Here is a 17,557-nt window from a genome sequence, read left to right as displayed (position 1 = left end):
CCATGCCTCCCCAGTAACTCCTTACTAAGTTACATTCAGTTCTCTCTGTGCCTTATTCTCAGAGAGACAGGCTGTCTTAGAATAAAGAGACTAAACTGTGAGTGAACGAGGAACAGAGGGAAAACTGGTGGCAAGGTGAAAAACAGTTGAGAGGGGGTGGGAGGAGTAGAGAGAAGAAGTGTAGGTGGACAGAAGGTGTAAAAGAGGTGACAGCAGAGCAAAGTAAAGGGCAAAGTAAAGGAAGGGAAGGATACTGAGAGGAAAAGTGGGGAGAGGGAGAAAAAAGGAGAGTGAGTGAATAACAAACAGAAAATGAAAAAGTGAGGCATAAGAAAAAGAGCAAGAGTGTATCTTTTCTCTGTCGACATGGTCTTCAGGAATAAGTGAAGAGCTTTGTTACAAAATGAAATATTCACTTTTTCAAAAACAGAAAAAAAAAAATAAGACACCTACTCTAACAACGTGGGTGCTGGAATGAAAAAAAATCCAGTGTTAGGGTTATGAGTCATCTTAACACATTTTATAGCGTGGAATCATTTTTATTCTCAATAATGACTGATGAACTTCTAATTTAAACATCAGAAAGTAGAGCATTTCAATAACACCAAATTAAATCATGGTGCTTTATTTGCACTGGCAGTTATGTATGGCAAATGCACGGTTTTACAGTGGTATAACATTTACAAAGAGACATGTCTCAGTGTAAACATTAAAGCCTGAATGCAATTAGTTCATCTGACATTTCTTGAGAAAGAATTAACACCATGTAGCCAGATATTTAGTTGTGACATATAGGAAAATCAAGACTGACTTACAGTCTTCTACAGATTAATATGATGGCTGAATCAACAACTCTGAGCTCTTTGAGATAATGTTTGAAACAATCTGCCCAGTGGGCGTGTACATATTTTTTAAGTACAGCAAACCATCACTGATACAGGGCTACAGCAGGGGGATTTAAGAAGCTGATTGCTGGAAATCCATGGAGCAGAGCAGAGGAGCTGAAGCTTGGCTTATGTTGGTTATATGGATTTCTGGTCTTTTATGCATTTGGGTTGAGACAAGATTCCTTTTTTTAAAAAAAAAAAAACAACCCTTTTTCCGCAATAAGAGGGTATGAAAAGAAAGTGGGATAAATCTAATTAATGACCACCACAGAGCAACAGCATGAAGAAAATACCTATTGAAATGCAGGAAAAAAAAGAAGCGGCATAGAGAAAAACAAATGGAGAAGACAGCTAAAAAATGGTGAGGGAGTAAGCTGAGGAGAGGTGAGGAGGAGGGAGAGAGACAGAGCAGTTTTCTACAGAGGTGGCAACGTACATCAAAGCTCGACATGTCTAACCTCCAAGGAGAGAGAGACAGAGTGACAGAGAGAAAGAGAGAGGGAGAGAGAAGTGGGTTGGGATGTCACCTTTCATCTTGCCACTGTTGCCACCCTTGATGCCTGAGGAATGCTTCCATTATATGTGCTGTTTGATGCTAGACGTGCTTCTACAAGAGTGTATGATTGCTGATTGTGTGTGAGCATGTGAGAGAAAGAGAAAGGGAGTCTTAGTGCGATGGATAAATGAAGGGGTGCTAGCCAAAAAATGTTACATAAGATCTCATGTATCTATTCCTTCCATCCGTCCCTGTGCTTCTGATCTCCATATATCAGGTGATGGGGTGCAACAACAGGAGCAGCCAGTAGGGGGTGGAGCAGATCAAAAGGGCAAACATGCTGAGTGACAGAAGTGTGCATGTAATTAGGCCAAACCACAAATGTATAAGATGTGAAACCGTAGACACTTCTTATGATGAAGAAGCTTTGCAATTTGGCTTTACTGCAGTTTCATTAAAAACTCACAATTCCCATTTTGTCCTTATTTGACTGAATCAAGCAGGTTTACTCAGTTGTTTCATGTGTGAATTACACTAACAGGCATCAAAACCTCATTTCCAAATGTGCTTCAAAATCTGGGAGAGAAAGTGGGCCAATTTGTCACATTTCCTGAAAAATAACTTCATGCTAACGCGAGTTTTTCATGCGATGTTGCAAGCTTCATCATCATCCTCTTTCAGACACGGTGTGCAGTCTATCTGGGTCAGCTTTCATTATGAATTTAGCCACTAGTGAATCTAGGTGCAACATCTTGGAAAACTTGTAAAACCCGACAACAAAAGCCCCTTACCCACATCTTCCTCCGCCTCTGATACCTCTGCTCAAGCAGCAAAGTTGTTTCCCCTGAATTTTAAATGCAACAGATGTTCCACTGTTGTTTTTTGCCAAATGTTACCATGTAAAATTCCAACAGATTCAGCATCCCATTAATACTTTGCACTGTGTGTTAAGATCTGTCATCTCTGTCTCCTACGTGCCAGCTTTATTGTGAACTCCATTTGGTTGTCAAAAAACAAGATTTAAGTTACTGTGAATTCCTTGAAGAGAGGATTGGGTCACAGGGGAGATGATAAATTGGTTCTTTACAAGACGTAGCCGGAATAATGATGTTGGTGACGAGTATCTGAGCACAGTAGCCTATGTCTTCTTTTGGAATCAATATTTCTGTTGAATCAACTGAACAGGAGATTTAGCAGAGGTTTCCTGCTGTGTACCGAATCAGGAAAACAAATAAAGCTGAAAGACAGATGAGATGAGCATCAAGATTTAATGTGTCTGTTGCCCGGTGCCAGAACAACCACATTGCAAAGACGCTGAAAAGATAAAAGGATCAATAAAATTTAAAAGATTTCACCCAAAAAAAACATCATCAAAACACAAGAGAAAAAGAAATGTAACAAACAAAAGACCCATTGAACATAAAATTAGTCAGAACAGGTATAATTGCCTTGGATACTTAGACTGGAGATGAAAACAACAGAGAAAAAGAATCAATTGAACTGACTTTTCAAGCACTTGTGGAAAACTTGCAGGAAATAATTAACTGGTAGCCACGGTTACTCACCATAAACCAATAGGGTGTAATGATCAGCAGCTCGTCCAAAGTTGTTCTGGGCCTGGCACAAGTATGTCCCGTTGTGTGATTGGCTGAGACGGGAAATCTGAAAAGTGGGGCCAGAAATCTCTGCTCTCTCAGGTAAGGTATCATTGATCTTGGACCACTGAATATTCCTTGGCCTAGAGGAAACAAAAGAGAGAAAGTGGATTAAAGGTTTTTAATAGTGCTGAAACAATAAGTCGATTGATCCCTTCATAATTAATCAACAGAAAATGATATTACCGACTATTTTGATAGTCCGTTTATCAAGGATTTATTGCTTTTCTTTAATCTATATAACAGAAAATTTAATATCTTTGGGATTGGGACTGTTGGTCTAATGAAATAAGCAATTTGAAGACACCATCTTGGACATTTTTCACATGTTTTTGATGATAAATTGAAAAAAAACCCCAATAGACTGATAATGAAAATAATTGATTGTTGCAGCCCTAATGTTTGAAATGTAAAACTTATATGAAAACACAAACCTACACTGAGTCAGCCTCTCATTGCCACACACATGCATGCACAAACACTCAACCAATAAATCCTTGAACAGCATGCTGTTAAACCTGTAATGTACAGTACTCAAATACAGTTAGATTGTTAACACATAATCACTTCTACTAGTTAACTACTACTACCACTTCCAACTAATACTACTTGAGGACTACTAGCAGTTTTATACAGGTTTCTTAAAACCTTAAGTACAAAATGAAAAAGTGAAAAGAGACAAGGGATCAATGCTAAAAAAGGAGAGGTGAGGAAGGAGAGGAAATAAGCCCACAGGGGGAGGATGACATGAGAAGAAAGTATGACAGGGGTTTGGAGAAAGAGCCGATGGCAACAGAGGGCTGCATCCTGACAAATAATGAGGAGGGCGCCGATGGTGTGAAAGGGTTGGCAGGAGGGAAAAGAGGGCAGATGAGAGAGAAATAGGGTGACAGATATGCAGCGTGGAAAAAAACAAAACAGAAGAAGCAAGAGGAAAGATATGGATAGAAGGAGTGTGTTACTACAGGTAGAGAATAAGACAGCAAGAAGAAGAGGTGGTGTGGTGGGAGATGGAGCAGACAAAATTAAATGGTCATGAAAGACGGGCAGGCAGAGCAGACAGGAGATGCGAGGATTACAGAGGCACCCTGGTGAACAAAGCTGTGTGTGGGTGTGTATGTGTGTGTGTCTGGTTTGGTGTCATGCCACCCTGGCCAGATTACAATCCTGACTCATCTAAGTTCTAATCCCCCAGGAAGTCTAATTAAACCTCTTTCTTGCTTAGTCACACATACAAACACTCTCTCATGCCTCCCACACACACACACACACCAGACATGCACAAACAAAATCTCCCTCGGTTCCTCTCTCTTCATAACACACACATACGTGTTCTCCCACACGCAGTAAATCCTCCAAACACTCACACAAATAAGAAGGCAATCAAGCAAAATGACAAAACATTGTCTCTCTCTCGGTCTCCATTTCTTCTCCTAAGAACAGATAGACAATGAGTGCACCCCTCCACCAAAAGGAAGTGCCGTATAATTGGTAATTAATGCTTAACAGGCAGTTAACAAGGCCAGGGAGCAAGTGTGAAGATGACATGGGGACTGTAATGTGTGTGCTGTAATGTGTGTGTGTCTGTGCAGTCCAGCGTGAGATGAGGGTCAGAGTCCAGAGTGGCCCGCTGTCCCAACTCTCACTGTCACATACCACACACACACACACACACACACACACACACACATACACACACGCAAAGCGTCCCCAACCAGCCGTTACAAAGCTTTAGTGGGGCTATAGCCAATAGGCCTCTCAGCCAGTCCTCACTGTGGGATTTCACTAAAGTTATCAAACACACACACAAATGCACACACACACACACTCACACTTTGGCTGCATGAAGGTTTACTGGAGAGCTTTAGTGGACTTGATGCCCACAGACAGACGGACCATCTAGGGGAGGGTTTAAGAGCTTAGGACCCAATACCCTTCTGGAAAGTGCACAAAGGGCTGTGAACACACTAGAAAAAGGGCTTTGTTTCAAAGCTGGCTCTTACAATTGTTGACTGCTGATTGGGTTTAGTAGCTCCTGCCCACACACAGAGTCCCATACAACTTTATAATAAGTCCACATTCGCACTCAGTTCCTAGTATCCTTGTACACTATCAGTAACCTCTCTGCCTCAGTCTTAAGCTCTTTTTCTCTTTGTCCTTCATGCAATAAAATATGGATCAGGCAGTTTTTATCCGTCCGTCAAACATTAAATGTCAGTTTATACCACAGACTCAACATTTTTGGTATTCATCAAAGTCAAAGGAACAATAATTCTGAGTTTTCATGATTACAAAAGCGTCCTGATTGGTCTGATGAGATTGTTATTAAAATTAAATTTGCTTGCGATATATTAGACACCCCTGGTTTAACTTCAATTATGCTTCAAGGGATGATGCATTTGGGATTGATTGGCCCAAAGGGTGCCTGCATCATTTGTGGAGGACAGCATGTGGTGATATTTTCATTTTGATAGTCTATTTTATAATAATGTCTTGGAAAATAGCTGATACGAAATTGATGTTGATTTCTAAGGATAATTCCTACAAAGAACCAAGAGATTGTGCTGTAATGGAAGATGTTGGTGGAGATTACAAGTATTTGGCAATTTCTTGAAGTTTCCAAGAAAGAACCCTGGAATTATGTAGGGTAGTAATTATATAGAAAGAGGTCAACTTAGTGTTCATTTCAACATAACATAATCTTCACCTGCAATCTTCACCTGTTTTGAACTGCAGTTAACTAAAGTTGGTCTCTCTAATCCATTTTATTGTATTTTAATTTATCGACCCCATGGTTTTAACAATTCTTTTATATCTGAATAGTTGGTGATTTTAATATTCATGTGGGTGATGTCACTTGCAACTTTGCTTCTGATTTCCTTAACATGACTGAGTCCTTCAATTTTATTCAATATGTGTCTGGGCCCACACGCATTAGGGGGCATACCTTGGACCTCGTTTTTATACATGGTATATCTATTGACTCTGTTTGTTCTGAGGTGCTGTTCTGAGGTGTTACCGACCATAGTTGTGTTTTGTTCAACCTGTCTTTTAAACTAGATTCTCTGCCCAGTAAAAGTTTGAAATGCTCTCGCATCTTAAATCACCTCACTGCTGGACAGTTTTCTGCAGCTTTTAACCCAAGTGCAGTTTTGTTTCCTCAAGTAGACACAGATTGTCTAGTCCTATCTTTTAACTCCCATTGCTCCACGATCTTGGACAAAGTGGCACTTTATAAATTGCGACCTGTTCCATCCATAAATTCAACTCCCTGGTTAAATGACACCTTTCGTTGTCCCCGGCGTAGATGTCAGAGGGCAGAGCGACTGTGGAAATCCACTAAGCTCAATGTTCACCGTCTCCACTTCAAAGATCTATTAACTGAGCTAAACAGCTTGATTAATGATGCGAGGGCTTCTTATTTTTCCAACCTTATGTCCACTAGTAAGCGCAACCCAAAAGTCCTGTTTGATACAATTAACAACATTGTCACTCCGGCACCTCCGGATGTGCCTGTCTGGTCAAATAAGGACTGCAGCAACTTTCTTTCCTTCTTTGTTGATAAAATTAGAGATGTCAGAGCTAGCATTATCCCCACATCTCTTCCCCTCTCTACTCATGCCTTTCGGCCATCAATTTGGGACAGCTTCTCTCCTATTACCATGGAAGAATTCACAGATCTGGTGAGCAGTATGAGATCCTCCTCCTCACCTGTTGACATTTTACCCACCTCCGTGCTCAAAAATGCACTTGACTGTATTGGGCCATGCCTGGTTTCCATTATAAACAGCTCCCTGCAATCTGGTTGTGTCCCAGCATACTTCAAACATACAGTTATTCAGCCCCTCCTGAAAAAAACGAACCTTGATCCATACAGTCTCCATAATTATAGGCCTATATCCAAGCTGCATTTTATTTCTAAAATTTTAGAGAAGGTTGTCACTCACTGCTGTCTTGACTGCACACAACATTTTTGATAGGTTTCAATCAGGTTTCCGACAGAAGCATTCCACCGAAACTGCTCGTCTCAGAGTTTCCAATGATATATTGATGTCCTCAGATGTGGGTGAGTGCTCCATTTTAATGCTGCTGGATCTTAGCACAGCTTTTGACACTGTTGATCACAGAATAATGACTGAAAGGCTCATGCAATATGTGGGTGTCTCAGGGAGCGCCCTCGACTGGTTTTCCTCCTACCTCGCAGATAGGAGTTTTTCTGTGTCTCTTGGTCCTTACTCATCCAAAACTGCTGCTCTTTCCTGTGGTGTGCTGCAAGGCTCCATTCTGGGTCCTATTCTCTTTGCCTTATATATGCTCCCCCTAGGTAAGGTTATCAGCAAATTTATTGATGTTTCCTATCATTGTTATGCCGACGATATTCAGCTCTATATATCTTTTAAGCCTGATAACCCTGGTAAACTGTCTGTGCTGCACAACTGTCTGACTGCTATTAAGGACTGGATGTCAAACAACTTCCTACAGCTTAATACTGACAAGACAGAGGTTCTCATTATTGCTTCTGACAGTATAGCTCCCAAGGTAGCTAAGAGTATTGGGTCCCTTTCATCAGCTGTTAGGTCAAACTTAAGAAATCTTGGTGTCATATTTGACCAGGCTATGCATTTTGATCAGCATGTTAAATCTGACCCATACATGTTTTTTCCATCTACGAAATATCGCTAAACTCAAGTCCACTGTCTCACAACCGGAACTAGAAATGATCATCCATACGCTCATATCATCCCGTTTGGACTATTGTAATTCCATTTTCACTTGTCTCAGAAAAGCATCTGTGAACTGACTACAAACGGTCCAAAATGCGGCTGCAAGACTGCTAACCAGGTCCAGCAGGATGACTCACATCACTCCTATTTTAAGATCTTTGCACTGGTTGCCCATTCGTTTTAGGATTTATTTTAAGGTTCTTACTATTACATATAGAGCCCTGCATGGACAGGCTCCAGAATACATCATGGAACTTATCCATCCCTATGTCGCCAGTAGGTCACCCAGGTCTTCCAAACTACTGGCTGTCCCTCGCTCACGGCTGAAAACCAAAGGTGATCGTGCCTTTGCATTTGTGGCTCCAACCGTATGGAACGCTCTCCCTGTACAAATACGGTCAGCAGTCTCTGTAGAAGCTTTTAAAAAACTATTGAAGACCCATCTTTTTAAATTGGCTTTTGTGTCTTCTTGAGTTGTTTGTTTGATTGTGTTTTTTATTTTTACTTTTATTTATTTTTTATTTAATTCTAACTTGTGGCACATGTTTTTACACTATGTATGTTTTTATGGTCTTATTTTCAACTCTTGTTCCTGTGAAGCACTTTGTGAATTTCATTTCCGTGAAAGGTGCTACACTAAATAAACGTATTATTATTATTATTGTAATAAAAAGAACAATGGGTGTGTTAGACAATCACAAGGGGGAAAATCTCCTGTATCCAGCTGGCTACTTTAAGCTTAAGGAAGCAGCTCTCATCCATTTTCTTTCTTTCTTTCTTTCTTTCTTTCTTTCTTTCTTTCTTTTAGAACCTGTATTGAGTTCTGATATAGTGCACAAGTTGTCCTTTCAGTGAAGACCTGTTTTACTCTTACACAGTTTACACACATTTGGTAGCCTTCTAGAAAAACTAATGTTTTCTGCTGCAGCCGCTGAAAAACTCAACTGGATTAAGTAGAGGTTACTCAAGGACATTTCCACAAAAGCTATGAGAGGGAGAAGATGTTTATGTGTGGCGACTTGTCAGTAATTACATGGAAAATAACCAGTAATCTATTTCAGTAAAGCTGTCCATGTGACATTCACAGATCACCTATCTGATGCATCTCTGTAGCCCATAAATCACCTTCAAGCAAACAACCATTTTCAACTCAGCAACTCATTGCTGGCAGCCAACACTTAATACGTGTCTGTTCATCTATGTGTTGAGACTCTAAAAACAGTTTAAAATCTTCCAATCGGCCCTGGCCCAGTTTCTTTATATTATTATTAATATTATTTTTGTAGAAAATCTAAAAAAAATACCAGATACTTATCAACTCCATCAATTGAACTGCTAAACTACTCGCTAAGGTGTTCTGGGTAAATGTCTGAACTGAACATGTCTAAATTTAAAGTCCCCCTCCACTCAAAAAATGTGTTTTGCTCAGTTGGATGTTTGAGCTTCACTGTGCAGAATGATTTATGTGCAGAGTTTGACACTAGAAAGCTGTTTTGTCATATATCTGCTTAACCTCTTCCACTCCCACCCCCCTACCAAAGACCCATTTCTGGGGTGGACAGGGGATGTTTAGTGGGAGGTAACCACATAGAACATAGAAGTGGTATACATCATCTGAAAGCTGGGATCAATTTGAGATGCAGTTCAGCACTGTGTGTCAAGATTTTTTAGTAATAAATCTGTAATGAACATTGTGTTTTGGTTTAAATTTTGAAAGTTTAGAGTGTATAAGTTCTTAAAACATTATGATGGAAGTATATGATGGTCATTCCCATGCTCACTTATGTCTTATATGTTGTTACAGCAATTTTTGGGTTGATGCCATTTGTTACACAGATTTGATTCAAAATGTAACCATTTTCGACCACTCGAGAATTGATAAAAATGGTCAAAAACCCCTTCCAAAATACCACATTAATACACCAAGACCTTGAGGAACACCATAGAAAAATTCATGCTATGATTTATCAAAAACTTTTGACATTTGGAGATTTCTGTAAGAATTGCATTTTTTGGTGATTGGATGACGAGCACTTCTGTTTTGGAAATTGCTCAGAAACCCCCTTGTTGTCAATATGCCTAGGAAAGCCATATATTTTCTGAATGCCCTAGGTTTCTAGTTTGTGGTTGTGAAGTTTCATGAGGCTGTGATTATCCTAGAGGTGACAAAACATCATTTTACATAGTGAGGTCAAGTTTCAAAAATGGTCTCACTACAATGAAATGACTACTCTGGGGGCTAACATTATCACAAATGAATACAATTGGGCTCATTGAATCCATAAAAGTCTCAGCTTTCCAGTCATACCAAATTTATGCAATTCCAAGACTCTTTAGGGACCCAGTATGCAAAAATATTCAAATACACCATTTTAGAATAGGCAAAAATAACACATTTATACTGCATGCAAAAAACTGCATGGTTTTTGCCCAAAATTGCATGGTATTAGCATAAACTGGGCACGTCTGTAAAGGGGAGACTCATGGGTAACCATAGAACCTATTTTCATTCAGATATCTTGAAGTGAGAGGTCAAGGGACCCCTTTTAAAATGGCCATTCCAGTTTTTCCCTCACCAAAAATTATCCTAACTTTGGAGCATTATTTAGCCCCCTTCCCAACAAGCTAGCATGATACCAATGGATTCCTTTTGTCACCTAATTTCATATGATGCAAGTATCTATACTTATCTTAGTAACTTTAAAACTGAGCCCACTACTGCCTCTGAAAGACAGTAATGTTCCCCGCAGACACTGGCGTCCTTGGGGAGTGGAAGAGGTTAAAGTGGAATTTTTTTCTGTTAAAATTGCACCTTAAATCTGAGTTTAAGGTGCATGATTTGTGATATCACAACTAGTTTTGAAGCCAATAATGGTCCAATATGTGACTTACACAAAACTGAAGGTCATGGACCGTTTCACCACTGGCCTTTAATTGCTACCTTCACTGCCAATAGCATTGACAGTACATATGATATCAACTTGAAGAATGAACTTGCATGTGTTGTGTTCATAAAAAACATATTGGTTCTTATAATATCATACAACAACCAGGTTTGTGCCATTGTATCATGTGTAAATGGAGGACACAGACAGCATTTACTGAAGGCAGATCGCACCGCCACAAAACAATTTTACACACAGACGCACATACAAACACTTACAGAGGGTTCCCAGTGACGGAGCAGGTCAGGCTAAGCGAGTCGCCCTCTCGCAAAATGCCAGTAGGAGGAACAATTCTCACTGTAGGTGCAACTGTAGAGAGGGAGAAAAAGAGGAGGGGGAAGATAAATGTGTGTGTATGAAAGTGAAAGAGAAAGAGAAAAGCACAACAGAAAACAAAATGGATCAAAATGATCAAACTGGAGTGAGAATCAGAAAGAACAGAAAAAAAAAATCAGAAATGAGAGAGAGACAGCGAGAGAAGGAACAACAAAGAGGAACAAGGGAAAAGTGAGAAAGTGGCAGGAGGAAGGGTCTTTAACATCTGTTTCCAAGGCAACCAGCCGACAATCCCATGGTTGAGACACCTGTTATCATAAGCAGCCCACCGCTCCAGCAGCTGCTGTATTGCACTTACTTCAGTAACAGAGCAATGGGAAGCCAAATCAACACTGACAGTTGGTCATTATTGCCAGTTCTCTGGCTGGAGAAACCACCAGCATGCAGATTGACAAAACTGTTGAATATTAATCATTTTGATCTATCAACAAACATTAGTATACATGTGGCAAATTAACTGTACCTGAAGACTGACAGAGGAGTACTTGCTGAAAATGAATCACATCGCCATCAGTAAATATGTACTTATATGTGACTGTGAAATGTTTGAATATCGGAAATTATTGACATATTGTGGGATAAAAATCATATTGAACTGTAAAGAATACTGATATGAAGAGAAAACAAATGGATTAACTGAATATTGTTTGTCTTGTTGGATAGTATCACAGTAATATAGGAGGTTCATGTCAATTTAAAACTCTGTCAACATTTGTTAATAAGCTTAGAGAAAAAATAATTATATGCATTTTCAGCGATGGATTCATACTTTCATGGAACACAAATAGTATTGATGTATCAACTAATCACTGAAAATCTTCTGGATCTCCACAGATGTTTCTCTGATATCTGATATCTGTGTTTCTGAATTTAAAAAAAGGATTTGCATTGGTCTCAAAAATCAAAATAACTAAATTAATATGTATTAAATTGTAATTATACTGAATTGTAAGACAGTGACAGTTGTTCCTCCTGACATCAAAACAAAATCCAGACAAAAACAAAACCCAGAAATGTCAAAACTGCAGTAACAGGAGCATGTTTCCTAATGTTTCATAGGATTAGAAGCAAACTAAATGGATTTACATTTCATAGATATTTAATGATGAATTTCACACTTTTCCAAAAATGATGTAGATTAGGGCTGTCTGATACTTTCAACATTAATCCTACTGAACCATCTACAGATTTATGAAAATATTAAGAATTCAGTAAAAAAAAAAAAAATGTTCTTTAGACTTTAGCCAATTATGAATTTAAATCTCTTGCAGTAGTTTATTTTTTGCTTTTGCCTCCCTCGAATGGACACATATGCAGAGATTTCTGTGCATATATACTCCTGCAAATAAGACAGCAAAGATCAAACAGTCCAAGAACAGTACTGGGATCGTTGCACATGCTAATGTGACTCAGGTTTTCACAGTTGCTTAAACCACAGGCCAGCACCCAAACCTGGCTGCAGGCCTGTTTCAGCCACCTCCCTGCATGACATGATTTGTATGTATTAGGTTTTAATGAGAGCAGGTCTCATACAGGGCAGCACTGAATATCAGTCTGTTAAAATCCTGGACTGTGTATGAATGAGCTTCATTCTAAAATGAGATATCCACCATTTGAAAAATGAGGCTGCAACCCTGACAAAATGATTGCTGCCATGAAAGCAAAACACTATAATGAATAGTACTGAAGTAGTCACATAAATGACGGCAATACAGATGGAATAATTTGTGTTTTTGAAATATTTGGCCATGAACATTATGTTACTTAATTTTTTTCCCAAGATTGATAGAAAGTGCTTTGACATAAAGTAGACACATTTGGCCTGGAAAAAAGACTTACAATACACATCCAGGCGGTAGTGTCGAATCCTCTTCTGGCCGCCCAGGGCCGGGTGGAATGCCTCGCAGCTCAGCGCTGCCCCGTTGTCTTTCCTTTCTACTGGAATCCGGATGGTGCTGGACACGCTGAACGTCTTCGCGTTCTCCTGCTGGGATACCACGCCTGGAGGGGGAGAGAGAGAACAGAGGGGATGAGATGTTGGAAAGAAAGAGGACAGGTGGGGTGGCCAAGAAACCAGTTAGCAGCCAAAACATGCCCATTCTTCCTTTGTTCTGCTGAGACATCACATCTATGCCGGGTGTTGGAGTGGAACAGTGAAGAAGGAGGGAGGGAGTAGAAGAAGAGACTTTTAGAGAAGAACACAGAGGTGAATATAGGAAGCAAACAGAGTGAAAGGGGGAAGAAGTTAGTGACTGATGAATGAGCTTTCTCAAGCAGCATCAAGTACCTGTAGAGGGGAGGATGAGTGGTGGAGGACAGAATAAGAGAGAAAGATGAGAAAGCAATTTGCATCTATATTTCATGGCAATTACTAGAAGCAGAACTGTTTGTTTGCAGATGGTAAATCAACTGAATGTTTTGTGTGTGTGTGTGTGTGTGTGTGTATGTGTGAGTGAAAGAGAGAGAGAGTGAGATGGCGGGGAGAGAAGGATAAAAGAGAGAATATGCATAACCGAATTGAGATTTTAACTCAGCCAGACACAGAGAGAGAGAAGGGCGTCAAAGGAACAGGGTGAGAGAGGAAAGGCAAGAAGAGAGAGGGACTCAGAGACAGAGAGAGGGGGCAGCAAAACGGGGCATCATTGATGGGGGGAAGTGGGGTGGGGGGGGAGGAGGAGAGCTGTGGTGCAATGAGCCCAAACATGAAAGAGGACGATAAGAGTGCCAAGCCAGATGCAGAGTGGAAGAAAGATGCAAGAGGAGAGGAGGAGGAGGAGAGACAGAAGGAGGGAGGAGAAACAGCAGGGCCAAACTAACGGGACTTGACATGGTCACATACTGGGAGTTTGTGCTTGTTGAGGCAGAATACAACAATATTACTTATATCGCGCTGAGTTTTCAATTATTGCCGGCGAGCAAATGAAAGCAGGCCCGATAGAAGCGTGCGAGAGGAGGGTGAAGGGAGCAGATGAGCAGGAATAAGGGAGCAGCGGGAAGATAGTGTCTTAATTAAAGAGTGCTTTCCCATATCTGTTAGGATCTGCCTCTAACCTTTAGTGTCACAGTTCATTTAACTCAGGGCCAAAAGACAGAGGAGAGGAGAGGAGAGGAGAGGAGAGGAGAGATGAAGAGAGAAAACGAGAAGAAGTGAGGAAAGGAAACAGGATGGGAGCAGACAGTGAGAAAGGAGAAGTGACGAAACAAGAGCATTAGAGAAGGAAGCATTAGGAAAGAAGACAAGACAAAATAGAGTGCATCCCCTGTCTGTCTCTTTGCAACCAATAACCAAGCCGAGGAGGGAGTGCCACATCTTTGTTACCGGTGAAATTAAAAGAAAGAAAAAAGGAAAAGGAGATCAATTGAAAAGAAATGGAAGGAGTAAAGGGGAAGGACACAGAGGGGAGAGACAGACTAACGTGACAGGCATGTACTGACAGAGAAAAGAGAGAGACTGGATGAAAGAGACACGGGGTGTCAGACGAAAATAGAAAGTGAAAGAGACGGCGGCTGACATGTTTGAAAGGGCAAAACATTGCTCAATTCATGTCCCAAAAACTGTTGACACCAGATTATCTCACATTATTTCATCTGGTCTGTGAGTTATTTGAAGGCACAGAGTATGAATTCATGAATACCAATAAAATAATGCGCCTCAGAGTGTTTTGTACAATGTCTGTATTTATTAAAAACATTTAAAAAAGATAAATTGAATAAAAAAAATAATAATAGCCATAAGCCTGAGCGAGAGACGCTGCGCATAACTTAGTCTGCGAGAGTTTTTTGGTTCGTGCTCAGTCAACTGAAAGAGCTTTTTGAGGAATTCAAATCAAATCTCGGCATTATACGCAAATGCTGATGTAACAGTGGAGTGCAAAAGTCATTTCTTCAGGGTTAAATAGACTGAAGGCGAGGGGAGAGATAGGTCTCAGATGTTTTATTGAGTGAAGTGCCCCTTTAACTGAGGGAAGCCAAGGGAGACAGCAAGAAAGAAAGAAGGATAGATCAAGGTAACAGACTGATGGATGGCTCATAGATTCATCAGAAGCAAAGAAATGAGGGTGAGGGAGAATTTAGACGATGGTGAATTAAAAAGTAGGTCTTTGAGTGCGTGTGTGAGAGAGGTAGAGTGAGAAAAGTAGAAAATCTGGAGTGTTATGTAGCATCCGTGCTTTCATGTAATTGTGGACATGTCAGAGAATGTGCAAACAAAGCACAATGGAATTAGAAAGCATGGGGAATGAAATATAAAGAGGTAGGGGAATGTGTTAATAGCAAAAGAATTTGACAAGTGGACATACTAGAAAGACAGAAAAGCTCTAAAATATTTCTAGTAGTTGCTGTTCATGTCTGTCTTATGAATACATAGATATATAAATGTACTTCCAAGAACTTATGATTTTTCCTTGAGGGAAAGAAAACAGAAAAATGACTACTGTTCACATCTCAAAAAGTGCGTTTGATCATTTTGGAACTAGATCATCGCCTCTAAATATTGCAAACAACGCTTGGTCCAAATCAAGAAAACGGGAGGAGAGAAGAGGCTCATTCTCTCCATCCATCCATCCATCCATCCATTCATCCATCCATACCTGCTCACATCAACAAATCCATCTGCCATTCCCTCTGTCAACCCATCAATCACACATGCATTCATCCTTCCTTTATTCAGCGCTCAGTCTGTGATATTATCCACCCATTACGCTTCACCTGCCCTACATTCCCTCATTAATTTCCTCCTTTATCTCTAATAATCATCTAACCATCCATCAGTCCATCTGTCAGCCATATCCTGGTACCTGGTATCTCCCGGCCATTACGGACCCAGCGCAGGGTGGTGGCTGGCTTACTGCGCGGTGACACACAGGTGAGCTCCACCTCGCCGCCCTCCACGGCCTCCTGCTTCACCTCCACCGTGGGCGTCTCCGGGGGCACCAAAACGGAGAGTGTCGCCACCTGGTGGTGTGTGGCGTCCGTGTAGAGCTGGCAGAAGTAGCCGCCTTCATCCATGACACTGACATTGGTCAACGTGATGCGCACCAGCCGTGGCGTGAAGAGCACCATCTGGAAACGATCGTCCTTCAGAGCTGGAGGTGGGCGAGGACAATGTAGAGGGTGGAAGTAGGACAGCATGAGTTTGGGTTGTTGAAGAGGAAGAGAGTGGAGGTGGGAGAGTAAGGAGGGGAGATGGCATTATGAGAGAGGGTGGGGGGTAAGTGACAGGAAGAGTGGCAAAAACAAGGAAGGGAAAACATCATTTGTTGTCAGAGAAAACCACAGTCTGTCTGTGAAATGAGAGACTACATTTAACCCTCCTATTGTATTAGAGTCAAATTTGACCCGTTTCAAATTACATTCTCTACAATGGCCTACCTAATAATATAAAACACATTTTTCTTTTTTTTAAATGCCTATAAAAAAAAAGTTACATCGGTTGTGTTATGGGTCAAATTTGATCTGGCAGTAATTATGGGTTGTTTATGCACGGAAATACATAGTTATTAATTGTTGCCAAACCATCATGAATAACAAAAATTACAAAAAACCAAAAGTAATAGAAATGAAATCCTATAAAAAAAAGTATAATAATATTGTGTAATAATATTAAAATTATGTCCCCAAAAGTAGCCTACGACAGACACACACATATGCATGCACACACACACAGACACAGACACAGACACAGATACACATCTCCTGTCCCCCTGTTAGCAACATATAGGTTGGGGCTTTCTTACCGCACACCTGATAGAGCATGCACATTTTTAACGTGTAAGAAAATATAAACAAGTTATTTTGGGAATTATTTTGTTTATCAGATCATCTCATGGCATAGTTGCCTGTTCTGTTCATCATAAGCAATAAAATAGATAAATTGTACCTATTTTAAACTAAAAACAATTTGTACAATGTAAGTTAAATGTGGTCTAAAGTACATAAAATATCAAAGTAACTATATATATGTTATGGTTATTGATGAATAATAAGTCACTTAGCAGGTAAAACATTTTACTAGATGATAATTATTGTTTTTTTTCCAGTGCTTGTTAATGAATTCAAACACGGGTCAATTTTGACCCATGAACACTAAAGGTGTAAACCCTTTTCTAACACATTAGGAGGGTTAAAGATCCCCTCCAGACATGTTTTAAGATGTACATAAAATACTCTCCTTTGAATAATAATTTGTTTCTGATATGTAAAATCCATACATTTAAATCTACATCTTCAATCTCATTAAAAATTCCAGAATCTATAAAGATGCAAGTAATTTTCATTTCAAAAGTTTAACTGCAGGACACAAGATGTCTTCTACTTTACTATAAAGTCCATTCTCAGTGTTTGTGCACTGGAGGCTTCAAGTTTTCACATCACCCTTGGGTAAGTTGAATACTGGACCAGGATTGGTTTCCAAACTAGTTGTCATGCCACAAATCATGCTCGTAGGCCGGACCCTTAAAATTGGATTTTCAATAAGCACAGAGAAACTTTCCACTTTCAGCAGATGAATGTGAAA

General features: G+C 40.1%; 1 protein-coding gene across 7 annotated transcripts in view; it reads right to left on the bottom strand.

Moving 5' to 3' along the window:
- The window catches only part of cadm4 (cell adhesion molecule 4), a 156,121-nt gene that overhangs the window by 12,821 nt on the left and 125,743 nt on the right, over nucleotides 1-17,557 (bottom strand). For all 7 annotated transcript variants that reach the window (XM_067600971.1, XM_067600977.1, XM_067600972.1 and 4 more), the window contains exons 3-6: nucleotides 15,840-16,127; nucleotides 12,883-13,044; nucleotides 10,926-11,016; nucleotides 2,949-3,121 (exon numbers count right to left, since the gene is read on the bottom strand). In XM_067600971.1, the coding sequence (XP_067457072.1) occupies nucleotides 2,949-3,121; nucleotides 10,926-11,016; nucleotides 12,883-13,044; nucleotides 15,840-16,127 (714 nt within the window). The remainder of the gene's footprint in view (nucleotides 1-2,948; nucleotides 3,122-10,925; nucleotides 11,017-12,882; nucleotides 13,045-15,839; nucleotides 16,128-17,557) is intronic.

The sequence above is a fragment of the Thunnus thynnus genome, chromosome 10 (assembly GCF_963924715.1).
Source record: "Thunnus thynnus chromosome 10, fThuThy2.1, whole genome shotgun sequence".
NCBI classification, from domain to species: domain Eukaryota; kingdom Metazoa; phylum Chordata; class Actinopteri; order Scombriformes; family Scombridae; genus Thunnus; species Thunnus thynnus.
The sequence above is the reverse complement of the archived record's forward strand: the minus strand, read 5'-3'. Positions and strand labels throughout refer to the sequence as shown.